This window comes from Chelonoidis abingdonii, chromosome 24 (genome assembly GCF_003597395.2).
Source record: "Chelonoidis abingdonii isolate Lonesome George chromosome 24, CheloAbing_2.0, whole genome shotgun sequence".
Classification (NCBI taxonomy): Eukaryota; Metazoa; Chordata; order Testudines; family Testudinidae; genus Chelonoidis; species Chelonoidis abingdonii.
Window position 1 is genome coordinate 12,948,668 of NC_133792.1, and position 17,280 is coordinate 12,965,947.

The window sequence follows — 17,280 nt, forward strand, 5'->3', positions numbered from 1 at the left end:
AAGCAGAGTAGTTAGCGAGGGTTTAAAAAAATCAAGAGCTGGGTGCAATCCAGCTGCTGACTCTGGGCCAGGCTGGTGGCACACTTAGCGCCAGGCTCCGGAGCAATCGGTAGGGCAGAGCTAGAGTAACCAGCAGGTGGAAGCCACCCAGGGCTCAGACATAAAGAATTTCATCATCCAAACAGTAACTAATTCCCATTCTGAGCTCACAGAGCCGTGGGGCACGCTCCAGCCCCTGCTGCCTCGCTTTGGGCAGCCCAAGTGAGGCCCACACTTGGAAGGCAAAGAGCCCGTTGAAATGAGCAGCCAGGGGGACAGTGCTCTCAGGAGCAGGCCCTTAGCCTGCCTCGGTTTCCCCACCGGCAGAGTGAGGGTAATTTTCCAGCCCCACCAGGGCCATGGAGATTAGACTCCAGTGTTGCCTGGCAGCACAGCTCAGCCTCACCCCCGCCAGGCCCCACCTGCCCAGAAAGGAGACAACATTGTACAGCGCTACAATGAGCATGATGTTTATTTACACAACAGGCCAATGGAGCGGACACTCATGGAACAGCAGCACCATTGCTTCACTTTCAAAACTCTAATCTCCCAGAAAGCAATCAGGAAATGTAATCAATATTATTTCAAGTTACAGAAGATTTAATAAAAACCCTGTTGCTAGTTAAATTATTGGAGACTCAGTAACATTTAGTCTTTAAACATCATCTGAGGCTGGACACGGGGAGCGACTTCCAACCTCCCTTCCTGCTTGAACCCACAATCTCCAGGCTACAACTAGAGGTGGGTCTGGCTCCAATGAGCCTCTGTATCACAGCAGGGCCCGGAGGGGCCACTGCGCCAAAGCACAGCTCTGTGGCAGCACAGAGGGGCCCAGCAGGCTTCTCCCCGTCTGCACTGCCAGAGCCGGCGTCGTAGCCCAGCTCCCGGGAGAGGGGCCCCATGCAGCAGGCCACGGGTCAGGCATCTGTTGCTAGACCAGTTGCACAGGAGGTTCCGCTAGGAGGTCCGTGGATCAGGCAGCAGCAGCATTATTCCGTCACCTGGACCACCACATGGAGTGGCTGGGCCACAGGCAGGCAGTCCGTTGGGTTTGCTGAGAGGGGAACATGCTGGGCCCAAGCTTTCAGCAGTTTGAGATTTACCCAAGTCAACCCCTGAATCCCCCTCACTGGGAAGGGGTTAGGGCATCAGACACACGCCACGAGACTCAGCCAGGTCACATCCCAGGCTGCCTTCAGCAGACACAGAAACAGGCACTGGGGCAGTAAAGGGGGGAAGGGGAAGGACAGACACTTGCCAGCTAGATGGCCCAGACCCCCCACTGCCTGCCCAAGAACCCCGGCACCGCATGCGTTCGAGGATGGGGTTCAAACCCCAACCCCCCAGCATGGCCTATGTGCGGAGGGGACCAGCCAATGCCTGAACACTGGGCATCAGAAATCTGAATACAGAGATACAGCAGAGAGGTGGCTATTAATCACTGGGTCAGGACAGGGCTGGGCTGGCACAGCTGGTACTCTGGTGTGAGCAGAGCCTGGCACATCCTGACCATACCATGCATCTGGGCACTCCAGTGAGCACAGAGACCATGTAGTGCAACCAAGACCTTTGCAAGAGCATCCCCCCAGCCCCCCAAACACCCCCTAAAGGCTGCCCTGCTCACAAGTGGCTTTCAAGCACTGATCTCTGGGAACATGCTTGCCCCAGCCTGGCTGGTTTTTCGAGCGGGGGCGGCTAGCTCGCTGCCTGGCCTGGTGCAGGTCTCAGGGGGTTTCTCCAAGGAGCGCACCCCCAGAGGACAGTAAGAGACGCTGGCTGAGCTGTGACGACACCAGGCAACTCACGGCCTTGGGGCTGGGAACCAGTTTCCACAGCCCTTGCGCCTGAGGGACTCGGCTTCTCCAGACAGGTGCTTCCTGAAGTCCCTGCTCAACAAGGCTCCCTCGCAGCTCAGCCTGAGAGATCAGCCCGATTCCCAGCACCCAGTGTTTGCCCAGACACTGCTGGGCGATGAAGCTGTCACCCTGAAAGCGACCTGGGCAGCGGGCCAGTCGCCAGCACAAACTCCACGAGAACTGCATACAGTCCAGAAAGCAGCCCAGCTCCTCAGCTGTCAGGGCTTCCTGACCTCCAGACCCATATGCCCTGCCCACCAGTCATTCATAGTTACTGTCCAGCAGAGAGTGAGCCCAGCCTGCCGCCCGGCCCACCTGGGCACTAAGAGCAGGTCAGGGGAGGTGGGGTCGGAAATCACCCACTTTGCACATGGCATGCAAAGAGCCCTCGCATCCCGCTGCCCAGCACTGGAGAGAGGCAGGAGTCTCAGCCCCAGTGCACAGATCTCTGCACCGGAGGGGGGACAATTCCTGCATAAGGCCCCTCTGCACTCAGGGCCGACCTGCCTACACAACACTGGCGCTGGTGCCCATGGACCCCACTGCCCTGGCATTGGCCTGCGAGAAGCTCACACATTGGGGCACCGTGAGAGACTCCTTGGCGCTACAGTGCCTGGATCTCATCCTACAACATGACTTGCGGCTCTGCGCCTGGCGCACGGCTCCCACCACACTCCTGCCTTTCAATTACAGGCAGTTCCAACCGGACCCCGAGCCAGACACACCCCAGCACTAATGACCTCTGACAAGCACCCAGCCAGAGCTTCCGGAGCCAATTCCACACACAGGTGGCAGGACCTGGCTACAGTCAGCCAGGGCGTGTCCAGCCACAGAGGAGCCAGAAGGGCCTGAAGTAGCGAGACTCAAACCCATCCCTGGACCGCGCACCGGACAGATGCCAGGGAGGAAACAAAGGCACCAGGGCAGGGGGGACGGGACTCATTCAGCGGGGGGCTGAGGCAGCTCCCAGTGAAGGCAATGCCCCAGCCAAGGGATGCTGATGCTCAGTTGGGCGTCTGCCCCGATGCTCACGCCTCCCTCTGAATGCCTGGCAGGGGACGGCCTCGCCATGGTAGATGAACACTGCCCTCCTCAGCCCCCCCGTGGGACCCAGAGACTCGGGTAGGGAGACGGCAACACAAGGGCAGAGAGCAGGAATTCCAAACCGGCCCAAGCAAGAGCTTCCCGCCTGTCTCTGCTTGGCCAGGCCAGGGACCGTGAAACATCAGGGAAATGTACAGTGCAGCCAGTCCCTGCAGGCTGAGATCAGCTGCTGGGTCCTCACCCCAGGTTCCCCGGGCCTGCAGGGAAGGTGCCCATCAGCCCAGGCAATAGGGACGCCAGCATGAGGGCAGTGACCAAATCCTGGCACTAATGATCCTGCTGCAGGGAGGTGGGGTGAGGTTGAACGTGAGAGTGCTGGTGCCAGGGTGCGGATGGCACTGCCGTGAGGGCTCAGCATGAGATCCCGGTGCTGGGGCATGGGCCCTGGCCGCACCAATCCCAGTCCTAGGGGTGGATCCAGCCGCCGCGAAGGGCTCAGCACGAGAATCCCAGCAGCACGGGCAGTGCCCAGCCCCACCTTGGGGGGGCAGTGGGCTCAGGGACCACCTGGTAAAAGGTACCTGGGAATATTCAAGTAAACAGCAAAGAGCGGCACGGAGGCCCCGCCCACAGGCACCCACTACTGCGAAAGTGATTGGTCGAGCAGCTTCAAGACACCGCCCACCAGGTGCAGGCTTCCCGTGACCAGCACGCGGATGGCAGCCGCTTCCTTGAGCAAGACAGCGCCGGTGCCTGCCACGGGGTGCAGGTGGAGCCCCTTGGTGGCGGGCGCCTGGAAGTGTGGGTCCCTGCCCTGGGTGATCCACTGCAGGGCGTGAGAGATGCAGGGGAACACCAGCGAGTTGGAGTTGAGAGGGCGCTCGGAGGAGGGCACGAAGAGCAGGGGGCCGCGCAAGGGGTCTGGCTTCAGCCGGCCGCCCACCCCCTCCACATGCATGGGGGGAGACAGCCAGAGGTCCTGCCCCACCTTCTCCTCCATCAGCCGGTTCCACTTCTTCTGGTTCTCCAGGCAGCGGGTCAGCATGTTCTCCAGGGTGACGTTGAAGTTCTGTTGGTCTGCAAAGGGGAGAACAGTAAGCTGGCATCAGAGCAGCCTTGCGGATGCCCGACCTGCCTGTTTTAATGGCCTCTCTGGTACACACTGGTACTTGGGGGAGTCCGCCCAGCCCCATGGCCTAGGGAAGCGGCACGCACATCCCCGAGAACCCTGATCAGAGCTATCTGACCAGCACTGTGGACAAGGTTCAAGAATCCGCAAGAGACCCCAACCCCCTGCAGAAAAATCCACCAAGGAGGTTTCCAGGGACAGCTTCCCCCCACCCCAAGCATCGAGCCATGGGGTGGGGAGGACCCGTGCTCCTGCGGCAGGAATTTTCCCCACACAGACATCCCCCAACAGGACGGGCAGGGCAGAATCCGAGCCGGGCAGGGTATGTCTGCTCCTGAGCAGATCCCCAGTGGAGCTCCCCCTCCACGGGTACTGACCTGCGTTCCCTACCACAGACACCTCCGTGAAGTTGGGGCAGAAGACGGCGTAGTCAAACCGGCATGGCTGGGGCACAAGAGACACAGCATCAGCACAACATCCACACCAGCACAGGGCTAGGTACTGCAGCCTTGGGCAGCCCGCATGGGGGGAAAGGGGGAGGACAAGACGGGATTCAGCTCCTTACAGGAAGGACCTTGGCTACTGGCTCAGCATCCGTCACTATTCCTGCTGGAACCATTACAAACCAACAGGGGCACGTTTGGTCTGAGCAGGGACCAGGTAGCCAGGACGCCTGGGTTCTATTCCTGCAGAGCCTACTGGGTAAAGCAGCCAACCAGCCCCTCCCCCTTCTATTTTCACTTCTGCCACCAACTGGGGGCAAATCCAGCTCCCAAGACTCACTCCCAGGATCGCCCCCAGCCACTGCACAGGGAGACTGGAAGACCCTGAGTCCCCGGGGAAGGGCTGTTATAGGAGACAGAAGTGGTCTGGACTCTAAGGGGCATGGCTGGGGGACAAGAGTGGGGCACTAGCACCACCTGGTGGCAGCCTGCGGGATGTGTCAAAGCAGGCCCTGAACAGCCAGGCAGGTGCAGGGGAGGGGTCAGAGTCAGATACCACTGCAGGACCCACAGCTCTGAACCCACCTGGCACTTCAGAGCCCACTGCCAGCGCCCACCGGAGGCCAGCATTACCCCAGGGCACGGAAGGGGAGAATGAGGAACTGAGGGAAACAACTTAGCCAAGGGTTGGGGCAGAGCCGGGAACAGAACCCAGGAGTCCGGGCCCCCAGCCTGAGCTGGATGCTGACAGCCTCAGATACCCGCAAGCATCATCTGTAACCACCCTCCCTAAATCCATTTGATCCGCTCTTCCCACCGGGTCCAGCAGCCCCCCTGCCGCCAGCCCATTTTCTGCCCTTACAAACCCACCTGCCCTGCCCAGCACCGGCCCCCCACTGCCCCAAGGCACAGTGTCTCACCAGCAGCAGCTTGAGCAGAGCAGCTGTGTCCCGGTCCCCCGTGGCATTGAAGAGAAGCACCCGGACCTCAGAGCCGCTGCAGACGAGACAGGCCCAGCCTGGTCAGCTTAGGGGCTCTTGCTCCCAGCCCCACTTTGGAGCTGGCTGGGCTAGCTGCTGCCACCTTGCAAGGCCCAGGAAGTCCAGCAACTCCGACTCAAGGCCTGTCCCAACCTTGGTGGGGCAACAGGGTCCCGTCCCCATCCGCCCTGGTGTCCTGGGACGATGCGGGTTGCTGAGACAAAGCCTCAGCCCTCCTCCCCTTCCCTGCCTACCACTCCCAAACACAGCCTGCTGGTCTGGGGCCCACCTCCCTCCAGCAGGGAAAGGCAGGTGCTCACACCCTTGGCATGGCTGATGGGCAGGCTCTCCCCCGAGATGGGCCACAGGAGCCTCATTCTCAACCCAACCGGCACCTCCCTTGAAAATCCCCACATAAGCCTGCTTCCTTCAGCTGTGCTGGGTGGGGCGCAGGCAAAGCCTGTGACAGCCGAGCGACGGATCCCCCTCCCCGTCCAGCGCCTCCTTACTCCACAGGCTTCTCCTCGTTGAGGGCTGCCTGGCGGAACCAGCGCACGCATGCCTGCACGCTGCTGGTTGTGTGAGCCCCGTCGATGTACCACGTCACCGGCCCATGCTGCAGCACCTGGTTGCGGCCCAGCCACTCCGTGTCCTGTAAACCTGGGAGGGGAGAGGGGTCAGGCCCACCCAGCAGGGACTCGCTGCCCCCTACACCAGCCCCTGGCGTTACCAGCTCCCTGGTGGGCCTGACCCAGCTAAGCTGTGGCAGCATAAGTGGGGACAAAGAGATCCGAGACTGGGGGTGTGCTGGTGTCATAGAACAGGCCTGGCTTGTTAAGGGCCTGGGGACTGGCATGGGGCCCTGCTGACAGCACAGTGACCCATACACCCTGGGGCCTGCACATAGGTACATTAAAGCCACTCAGAGCCATTCCTCCAAAACCTTCCTGGGGCACTTCACTGAGGAGACCCCCAACACCACCACCAGACCCTCCCTTCCCCTTATTCTGGTACCAAGCTCCCCCAAGCCCCGTGCTGTGCCAGCCCAGGCTGCTCCCCATGCCCCCGAGGCAGCCAGCCTCACTCGTTTCAGTGCTGGTTGTGGGGGAACTGCCCCGTGCCACAGAGGCAAGGAGCCCGACTCTGACTCATTACGCCTACGGCCTGCCCACCTCACAGCGTGTTATCTCCCAACGGGGCGAGTACAGATTCCAGAAACCCCACCCAATCCAACCTGCCTGGGCTCCTGCCCTCAGGCCAGCGGCTGGGATCATGGTGTGGGCCGGCCCAGTGATCCCAGGGGAGGTAGGATGGTACACTGGTGAGAGGCCAGCCTGGGACTTGGGAGACCTGACCTCAGTTCCTTGCTCTGCCACAAACCCGTGTGTGACCTTGGGCCAGCCACTTGGTCTCCCTGTGCCCCATTGGTAAAACAGAGGTAACAGCCATGAAGATAAGCCCATTAAATATCGAAGCTACCAACTGCTTTGCACTGCCCAGGGACCCCGTATGGGGCACAGTACAGGGGGGTAATAGCGGAGTGGAGTGAAGGCCCCTCTCACTCTGCAGCAAGTGGCAGAGCAGCGGGCAGCCCCCTAGGGCAGGTGGTGGAGAGACAATGACCCTTAGCCAACAAACAGCCTGGGAAATACCCCCACGGGAGGCGGGGGGAGGTCGGGATGGTGCAGGAGGCCGGTGATGTACAAATGCCCTCAGCACTTGCTGGCAGCCCAGGAAGCACCAGGCTCCTGAGGGTTAAAACCGAGGAAACAGGAAGATCTAAAGGGCAGTGAGTTCAAAATGTCAATGCTCAGGGTGGGCCGGGGGCAGAGTCCAGGGCTCTGCCCGTTGGGACCAACGCATGAGCGGTTACTGCCCACAGCACTTCGTTATCTCCAACAAGCAGCAGCTCCGGCCTGAAAGCCAAAGCCAAGGGCAGGCACTAGCCAGGGGACCACAACAGAGCACCCAGGAAATACCCAGGGCAGGCAGGGGGCAACGGAGCAGCAGTGGGGTGGGACACACCCACGTTCTTACCTTGCACCATGGAGCTGCTGGGCCTGAATGCAGGTGCCAGGGGCACAGGTCTCTTGCCTAGTAGCTCCACACCTGCCTGCAAGTCCTTCAGCTCCCCAGTACCTGCAAGGAGATGGAAGCTGGGCTGAGTCACCGTTCTAACAGCCCCACATGGCCGCCTGTAGCGCTCCCGTCACTCGGCCGTCCCTCCTCGCACACAACTGGACTCCAGTCAGCCTGGGGGAGCCACCCCGGGGTACTTGCCATACAAACCAGGGTGGATTGATTTAAATCGAGGCGATTGAAATCACCAAGTGGAAAATCTCAATTTAAATCATGGATTTTCATCCAGGTTTCCACTTGCACTTCTGTTCTTTTCTAGCGAAAGGTGCATCCTCATGGACTGATACAAGCATCAAGGAACTTTCACACTATATTCGATAGTGCTCACAAACTCTGCACATTTACTTAAGCAATTATATAGCTTCATCTTTGCATATTCTTGTTAATTGTATGTTTCTAGTATGTTAGAAAATGGTGTCCGACGCATTGCTTCTATACTAGATAATTAGCATTTTACTCATGGTTTGTGTCAGGCTGCATTAGGATGGTAATTGGAATTGCATTACACCCAAAACAGCACGTCACATTTAGTTTTAAATAAAATCACCTTCAGTGTTTTGGATACACAAACTGCAGTGTTTTTCCATGAGCTGGAGAGTAAATTTCCAGGGTGGGTGGAGTCGTAAATATTCATAATTTAAAACTGAGCCAATCAGAGCTCAAGTGAGGAGAAGCGATAAAATAGGAGTCAGAGACCTCCCAGGCAGGCTCACTGGAGATCCTAAGGAGCTACACGATGGTGTCTCCCGGAGCCAGTGGCTGGGTCCCAGTGCCTGGGATGACTTTGCCAGCTCCTAAGCCCCCCACAGGATCCAGCCCTTAACACAGTATGTGACCCAGCACATTGATAAAGCTCCAAAGTTAGATATTTTCCCCTCACTTCTTACTTTGCACAGAGAAGCAGCCTTGAACTCAAAGTCTTTAGAGAGGCTCATCCACACTGAATTTGAATTGAAATGTTTCAAAAGGGTATAATAGGTTTAGACCTTAACATATTTTGTATTAAATTCACAGTTCGTTTTAAAACAGGTTATTTTTAAAAAGAAAAAAAACTTATGATTTAAATAAAACAAAAACTATCCTAAGTAACCCCCCCTTTCCCCAGCAGGGCCCCCTGCTTAGCTTAGCCCCCAACACATTGGTAACTTGCTGGCTTGTATTTGCAGGGTGCAAAAAGCCCTCTCCCCCAGCCTCCCATGAAGCGCCAAGGGGCTCCCACCCAGATTCCTCACAGGGCACTTGGGAAAACACTAGTCAGGGCATCTCCACGGGACTGCGGCTGGGAACACAAAGCCGGAGTGCTGGCTTCACATCCTAGGGGCCAGGCTGCAGGACGGGGAGCTCTGCTCAGCAGCACCAGGCTGGATGGTCACATGCTGCGTACCCGGCCCGGCGGGAGCCCTGCGAGCACACGCACCGAAGTGCAGCCCAATCGAGACCTTCCCGGAATCTCCATGTGCCTATGGGGAGGGAGCCGTCCCTCTCTGCGCTGAACACCCCAACCAGGAACTAGAGCAAGGGCTGGAATGTGCCGTTCAGCGCAGAGAGGGACGGCTCCCTCCCCATACGCACAAGCTCCCCCGTGCCAGGGCCAAGCTCCTTACCCTGATATCCCTGCTGCTGCAGCCAGGCCCGGGAGAGCTGCAGGGCCAGAGTGGCATTGGATCGCTGGTGCTCGCCCGCCAGCCCCAGCTGAAGTGCCTTATCGTCCTCTTCAAAGGCATCCAAGTCAGGGCACAGGTACAGAGGGCACTGCACGGAGAGAGAGGCAGAGGGTGAGCCCTGCCCAGCTCACCCACCTCCATGAGGCAGCTCCACCAGCTGGCCGAGAGCCCTCCAGCAGGTTCTGCCGACCTACAGACCAGGCAGCAGCAACCGAGGCAACCCCACCCAGGGCCCTGTGGCTCATATTCACGGGTCGTCACGTTTCCATCTGGCCCTGCCTCTCCAGGGATGGACCCCAAGGGGCACCGGCACCAGCAGCACCCACACTCAGCTGCTGCCCAGGAGAAATGAGGGAGCCCCTGGGGCCACCTTGCAAAGGATCCAGAGTGAGGAACGGCCACAGGAGCCTAATCTTCCCTCCAGAGGAGAGAGGGAGTCCAAGACCCCTGGCTAGCACCATCCAAGGGGGCAGGAGCCATCTGACATCCCAGCCCCTGCACCTGGTGTGGATGCAGCAGGGAGCGTCGCCTCCCCTGACCCAGTGACAGCAGCAGGATGCCCTCAGAGGGGGCAGGGGGACTCAGGGGAGGAATGTATCTAACAAGAACTCACCGGGCTCTCCCTGGCTCGCTCCCTCAGCACCTCCAGGGGCCGCTCAGGCTGGGGCACTGTGAATGCCGGCACACCAGGCTGAAAGCAACGCAGATGTAGTCACAGACCTCAGATCCATGGCCTCCCAGGCTGTCCCCCCATCCCCACCCAGACACCTGGACTCCAGTGACAGGCAGCTGGTCGGGGCAGATCCAGACACCCAGGGCCGGGCTGGGACCCCTCACTCAGAATCAGAGTTTGCCTCTCAGATGGGCCCCCACCCCCATGCTGCCCTGTGGCCTCCTGCGCCAGGGGAGTTTCACTTCCCAGATGCAGGCAGGAGCCGGAGCCATCACAGCAAACAGACTTGGTCCTGCTGAACCAGGAATCTGGACCAGCCTTGCTCAAGGCTGTCAGAGACTCCCCCTCTCCCCACAGAGCCCCACAGTCCGTACCTTGAAGATGCCCCCTTTCTGCCATGCGATTTTCTCAATGGTGTCCCCCAGGATGCTGGTGTGGTCGATCCCCAGAGAGGAGACCCCGCAAACGATTGGCTTCCTGGAGACAGAGAGAAGGTGAGAGCCCAGTGCCAGGACTCCCGAAGGGCAGGCTCCTCTCCCCAGCTCTGCGGCCAGCCAGCACCGAGGAAGTCCCGGAACTCAGACTGGCTCATGGGATCAGCACAGAGCCTTTCACCTCCCAGCCCACGGCTGACACCGAGCCCAGCACGGCTGGAAGCCCCTATCACCTCAGAGACAGTCAACGGCTTCCCTGGCCAGGCGTTCCCATCACAGCCCCCAGGACTGGGCCCCTTTGCCAGCAGAGGGGTCAAGAACTGACCCAGCTCCCCTACCAGGCCCAGCTGGGTTGAGGCCCGTTGTCTCACCCGCCCCTGCCCAGGCAGTCCCTGCTCTGGGGACACCTAGTGGCCTCCACACGCTGGCAATAAGGAGGCAGGCGCCTGGTCCCCGTGCCAGGCCCAGCCTGCTCCTACCTGATGATGTTGGTGCAGTCGTAGGCACCTCCAATGCCAACTTCCACCACAGCCAGATCCACCTGAAGGGGAGACAAGAGCATGTTAAGGGGTCACCTGTGCCATCCGTGCCCAACACGCAGGAAACAAAACGGCCCCATGGCAAAGCCCTGAGCAGGGACAGAGGACTCAGCACCCTTACGCAGGGCACACCCTACCCACAGCAGCCCTTCGGACACACGGAACCCCGGCCCAAACACATGGGGCAGGGACAGGCTCCGATCCAGACTTGCACAGAAACGCCCCAGCCACGCACAGGTACCCAGAGAGCTGCCTGCATGCCAGACTGCAGAAGAAAGACATGCACGTAAGGGAGCATGAACCCAGGACTTTCAGCTCCACACGAGCAGGCCTCTGCCCCGGAGGTTAAAGGAGAAGCTCCACTTCTTCTCAGTAGTATTACAGCTTTTACCCTGTCAGCTTCAGCCACTAGGGGGCAACAGTCACATACACAGGCAGTCCCAGGGGGCAGCTAAAGCTGTGCAGATCCTAGGACTCTCTTACCGGGCATTCCTAGGAGCAGAACCAGGAAAGGAGGAAAAAACGTGGGAGAGGAAGGGTGGGAGAGACAGAGGCCCCTGGCCCCACCCCAGCAGCAGCTGGCTGGGTGAGACTGGGGCCAGGGAGTGACAAGGCCCAGGGCTCTGGAGGCCAGACCCTCACCGCACACAGCTCCCGCTGGAGCCTATAGGGGCTGCAGCCACTTGGCACTGTGGGGCACTGGCTGGAACCCAGCCATCCGCCCGGAGGGGAGGGAGCATCATACCTTTTCCTGCAGGAAGACGTGAAAGGCCATGATGGTGAGGAAGCGGAAGTAGGCGGGCATGCTGGCATGGCCGGGGTCCTGCAGGACAGACAGTTACCTGAGGGGACTCCAGGACAGCAGCTCTACTCCAGCCCCATTGCTAAGCCAGAGGACCGGCAAGGGATAGACCCTCCTCCCTGCGCTGCGGGGCTCCGGCCCAGTCCTCGGGGCAGGGACATGGCATGGCAAGGGCCCAGCTCATCTGAGAGTTTTACACGAATAGTCGACTTTGCCACGCAGCTGGGGAAACCGAGACACAGAGCGGGGAAACTGACTTGCCCAAGGATGCCCAGCAAGGCAGTGGCAGAGTAGAACTAGGGATCCCCCGCTCTAAGCACTAGATAACCCATCCACACCCAATCCCTACAAGGAGCCAGCCTCGGGGCAGCGATCTGACTTTGCCTGGTCCCCGGGCAGAAACTCGGTTACTGTACCGCACGGGGCAACTCCCCTAGTGTGGGATCCTACTGGCCTGCTGCCGAGGAACAGGCGCACTGGGCTGCAGGAAGCAGCAGCAGCTTCTTACCCCCCACCCCACAGCAGCAGCTCCCTGCCCAGAGCTCCCCACACACACACCTTGGTCTCCTCCAGCCGGTTATACACCTGCCAGAAGTACTTGCTGAACAGCTCCTTGCTGATCGGCTGCCCGTTGATGCGGATCCTCTCACGCACCTGGACCAGGTGGGGAGAGCTGGGATGAGGGGAGAACAGACAGTCAGCACTCAGGACAGCTCCTCCATTCCACACACCCCAGGGTGCCACTCAGCACCCGGCAGAAGAGACCGACTGAATCCGTCCCCCAGGAGCCACTGGGTCGCCCACCTGTAGAAGCCCGTCTTCAGGCCGTAGTTGCGGAGGATGCGCTCCGTGAAGGCACATGTCGAGCCCTGGAAGAAGTCAGCAGCGTTAACCCTAGAGCCAGCCCTCCCTAGCAGCCCCCAGCAACAGAGAACCCCAGATATTGCCCCCCACCACACCCACTCTCCTAAACCTCCAACACCCCCACCCTGAGCATCCCATGACCCATCACATGGCCTAATTATTTCCCCATTCACCCCACCCTGCGGCATGCTGGCCCATCATTTACCCCGAGCCCTGTGCCCCACAGAATCCCCTCGCCCCCACATGCCTCGTTCCACACACCCCTGCAGTGCCCCACTGACCTTGCCCTTTGTCCCAGTTACGTGGATAATGTTCAGTTGATCCAGGTCTTCGACCTGCCAGTCAGAGGTTAACAAACCCGTGAGAGGGGGGTCAGGGCTGGGGAGACACCCCCGCCTGGCACTGCGCCAGACTGGCGGGAGGGCTCACAGCCTGCCCCAGCCAACAGAGAGGCCAGTACAGCCTGTGATCCCGCCCCCGCCCTTCCTCCCACCTGGCAGGGAGCAGCGCTGAGAGGGCTCTGCTCAGCCAGGGAAGGGGACCTTACAGCTCTCACCTTTAACCCACTTCGCTCCAAGAAGCCTTTCATGGCTTCCAGCTGCACCTGGGGGTCTCCTCGCTCCCGCTTCACCTGCTCCAGGTAATTGGCGTTGGTCTGGAGGGTGTTCAGGGTCCGGATGGCATCCTGGAATGAGACTCACCAGATGAGGCACAGATCAGCTCTCCACTCATAGGAGGGGATGGTGGCCAAGAGCCAACGCTCCAGCCCCATGTGTGATCCGGAAGGGGGTCTCCTGCTCGCCCACCGAGGAGCCCCTGGCCCTACATACTAAGCTCAGGGGTGCCAGGCAGCCCAAGCCTCCACCCATCCCTGGATCCCAACACACAGCTACCAGCCTTTGCTCTTCTGGGGAAGGGCAACGTTACCAACCAGGCTCCCTCGCTGTCAGAGCCCTCATCATGGTGGGAAGACAGCCAGCTCCAGTGCCACCCACCCAGTCCATCTCTGCACCCAGAGCCCTCCAAGGTGAAGTCGGGGGCTCATCAGCCACCCCCCTGTGCCAAGAACCTCGTCTGCCCTGCGCCAAGAGCAGTGCTGGAGCATGACAAAGGAGAGCAGTACAAGCTCACTCCTCTCCTTGCCAGGTGAGCACACCAATCCCGGCTTTCGCTTCCAGCCAGAGCTAACAAAGGCTGCACCACTGTTCACTCACTCACTGTTCACTCACGCGAAGCATAGCGACCAGGGCAGAGCCAGCCGCTAGCTCCGACTGCTCCACAGTGGCCCTCGGCTGCCCGGGCTGCATTCAGAACAGCAGGACTTGCAAACGGCTAGCTTGTCTTGGCCCGTTACAGTTATGGGACTGCAAAGCCACAGTCCCAGGTACGGTGCTTGGAGCAGGGGGAACTGAAATCCAGTGTCCTTTAGAGTTTTTCCCACTTGCTAGGTGATTGGCAATGCAGCTCCCTGCCTCCTGCTCAGGGGCTGGGGGAAAAGAGATGACTGACAACTCTTTCAAAATACGCTAGATGAAGGACCACAAAAATAAGGGGCACAAGCAACATCCCAGATCGGAAATCCCCACCGAGGAAGCACTGGAGAGGAAGAGTCTCAGCAGTAATTCCGAAAGCAGCTGCCAGAGGAGAGAGGGAAGGTGTGTGAAATCAACCCTGATAACTATTTCCAAGGCACAGGGAGCGAGGACAGAGCGTACGCCGATCACGAGACAAGCCCCAGGAACACAAGCTGAAGCACTGGTGTAACAGAGCCCCAGGGTGTGTGGGGTGGATCCACGGGCAGTACAATCCGCCCACAGTCTGCACTGGGACACTTTAAGCGCAATATATTTTCACCCATTGCCATTACTAATATTGGTTGTATTGGAGTAGTGCCTAGAAAGCCCGACAGAGACTGGGCTCCCATTGTATTAGGCACAGCAAATATGCGTGGGAGAGACCCGCTGCACCAAAGAGTTTACAATCTAAGCAGACAAGACAGTCAGAGGATGAGAAGGGAAACTGAGGCACAGCGAGTGCCTCATTGTGGCAGAATCAGTACCCAGGGTTCCTGACGTTCTGTACCCCAACCCCGGGACCACTGTCTTAGTATCCAGAGCAGAGCACTGAAGGGCTATATAGTCTCACTCGCTTCGGTCGTAGCACTGTCTGCGTCAGTGTGTTTTAAGGTCCTGGTTTTCCAAGGCCCAGAATAGCCTCCTTAAATGCTGATTAACACATTTCCCAGGGATGGCTTTAGTTCCAGAATGCCTCATGCAGAGTAGCAATTTATTGGGGTGTCAAAGTACCCCTGGGGTTAGAGTGTGCAGCTCTGGGAGGGGCTGGATGGTAACCAGATATGCTCCCCACAATTCACCTCTATAAAAAGCACTGGCCACACTCCTCCAGATCCACGTGGCTATTTATACTGGGTGGGACACTGGATCTCCCTGGGCTTCCTGGGAGCAAAGACACTGAACACACTATCCGCTTCTTGTCTTCTCTCAGCTGAGCCAGAGCTGGATGGGATCAGGTCTTCCTCACACTGCAGCAGAACTCCTGCGCCCCTCACATCATACATTGCTTCCCTTTTCCAACAGAGGCAGGAAGCCAGCCCACTACCTATGGTTACCCCAAGCACTTCTCAGCTAGACCCAGGCTCATGTAGATTATTATTAGGCACTATCACAATACAAGGGACTTGTGTTATAAACCAGGCCCTGTTGTGCTAGGTACTGTACAAACACTTAATGAAGAAACAGTCCCTGCCCCAGGGACTGAAATTCATCTCCATCCTTCATCACTATTACTGATAACTACTGACACCGGGACACCCAAATCACAAAACTGACACTACTCATAACTCAGCCAGGTGTTAAGACTGTGAATCCCACGTGATCCTGACTCACTTCCTGCCCCAACATCATTTAATTAGACACAAAGCCCCCTCCACATTATGTTCATGCCACATGAAGCTGCACGGTCAGAGCTGGTTTTAAAAAAAAGTAAAAGTGTAAAAATCAATGTTGAACATGGCCACAGCCCAGACCCTTTTGACTTTACAGGAGGAACTGAGTGAGCAACCCAGCAAGCGCCACAAAAAGTGAGCAAAGACATTAGCCGGGTGCAGCCAGCCACGTTAACGGTGCTTTGGAACATTATCGTTTGCATCATCGGACATTCTGATTCCAATTCAGCTACCTTCATATTGCTTCAGCAGCGCTTTATGCATTTCATTCCTCTAAGATCATCCAGCATCTATTAACAGTCACTGATTTTCATATAGTCCAAGCCCATTCTTTTGAAGAGAACACATACACAACCACAGATTCTCCAGCTTACATAGAAAAGCTCTCTGATTTAGATACCTTTCCTACAGGGTTGCAGTTTTCAAGTGTAACTACCTGATAACTGATCAGGAATCAAGTGTCAGCTTTTTTCCCCAAAACTTAAGTCAGGGACATCCTATCAACCAGTGCCAACCATTTGCTATGTTAAGATTCAAATGTAAGCTGTTGTGATGAAAAAAAAAAAAGTGATATTATTTGTAGTGATTTCATTTAATTTGACAAAATGCTTGCAACTTTGCTGGTTTGGATGCAGGCAGAAGATGAAGAAAGGGGATGAAGAAAGCAGCAGAGGGTGACAGGAAAGAGATGCTGAGGAAGCGATGGCTGGATTGCATCAAAGACGACGGTAAGCAGGTGGACCTCAGTGCTGCCTCGGACAAAGACGGTGGAAGCTTGCATGACAATCTTATGTCTCTGTTTGTCAGAGATGGTTGGCAGGAGAGAAATCACTTGATCACGAGCTGTTAGGTTCACTCCCTCTAGGGCACCTGGCATTGACCACTGTCAGTAGACAGGATCCTGGGCTGGATGGACCTTTGGTCTGACAGAGTATGGCCGTTCTTGTGGTTTTACATAATCCAACCCAAATTGATGGGAAAAGGGTGATTTCATTTATTCAGTGGTTTCCCCCACAAAACCAAAGTTTGAAGTACTGTGCCGAAGCCTTTGTTTGAAGTACTGTGCTGAAAGCCCACTGAAATCAACGGAGTTTTTCCATTGAGTTCAATCAATGGGAAGAAAGTTATGAAAGAAGGAAGACAGAGAGTTGTAAGTAGAAACCGTGGCAAGCTTGGCTATTAGAACTACTAGGAAGAGAGCCCTACCCCAGTCACCCTGTGACCCCTTTAGAGCCCATAAAGCCCTAGCAGTGCCAGTATGAGGCCCATCAGCGACAAGAAAAGTCAGACCGGGCAAGGGGGGTTGGGGGTGACCCGCTGAGGTTTTGGCCAGTGACTGTTCTGCATCAGAGCTGGGCTGAGGGCCAAGCCCCCTAAACAGCATCAAAAGCAATTTACAAATAGCACCACCCCCCAGCCCAGCACGCTGCCTCCACGTGTCCCAGATGCCTCCCAAAAAAGCCCTCGATACCCCCCCACATGCCTGAACCCCCTCCCACAGAAAACCCGCATATAAAATATGATGTGCCCATACCAGCCTCCCATCCACCCCCCCCACTGCAGCCCCCCTATTCCCAGGCTCAGGACATGTGCCCCGGAACAGGCGGCCCGGCTCCAGGCCCCACGTGTCCCGGCTGATGTAACGGGCCGGGCCGCGCCGCGCCGCCCCCACGCCGGTACCTGATACTCCATCCTGGGCACGCGGGCCG

At 57.9% G+C, this 17,280-nt stretch overlaps 1 protein-coding gene across 3 annotated transcripts in view; it reads right to left on the reverse strand.

Annotated features, from left to right (window-relative positions):
• Positions 1-492: 492 nt before the first annotated feature.
• The window catches only part of FPGS (folylpolyglutamate synthase), a 20,402-nt gene continuing 3,614 nt past the window's right edge, over positions 493-17,280 (reverse strand). The window contains exons 1-15 of one of the 3 annotated variants that reach the window (XM_032797617.2): positions 17,252-17,274; positions 13,163-13,291; positions 12,888-12,941; positions 12,547-12,611; positions 12,301-12,415; positions 11,686-11,763; positions 10,881-10,942; positions 10,342-10,444; positions 9,908-9,985; positions 9,235-9,382; positions 7,529-7,630; positions 6,001-6,151; positions 5,432-5,507; positions 4,446-4,512; positions 493-4,016 (exon numbers count right to left, since the gene is read on the reverse strand). In XM_032797617.2, coding sequence (XP_032653508.1) covers positions 3,580-4,016; positions 4,446-4,512; positions 5,432-5,507; positions 6,001-6,151; positions 7,529-7,630; positions 9,235-9,382; positions 9,908-9,985; positions 10,342-10,444; positions 10,881-10,942; positions 11,686-11,763; positions 12,301-12,415; positions 12,547-12,611; positions 12,888-12,941; positions 13,163-13,291; positions 17,252-17,263 — 1,677 coding nt within the window. In that variant the 5' untranslated portion in view covers positions 17,264-17,274 and the 3' untranslated portion in view covers positions 493-3,579. Of the gene's footprint in view, positions 4,017-4,445; positions 4,513-5,431; positions 5,508-6,000; positions 6,152-7,528; positions 7,631-9,234; positions 9,383-9,907; positions 9,986-10,341; positions 10,445-10,880; positions 10,943-11,685; positions 11,764-12,300; positions 12,416-12,546; positions 12,612-12,887; positions 12,942-13,162; positions 13,292-13,835; positions 13,902-17,251; positions 17,275-17,280 lie in introns of those variants that run through there. The other 2 variants (XM_032797618.2, XM_032797616.2) reach the window with 2 other exon arrangements.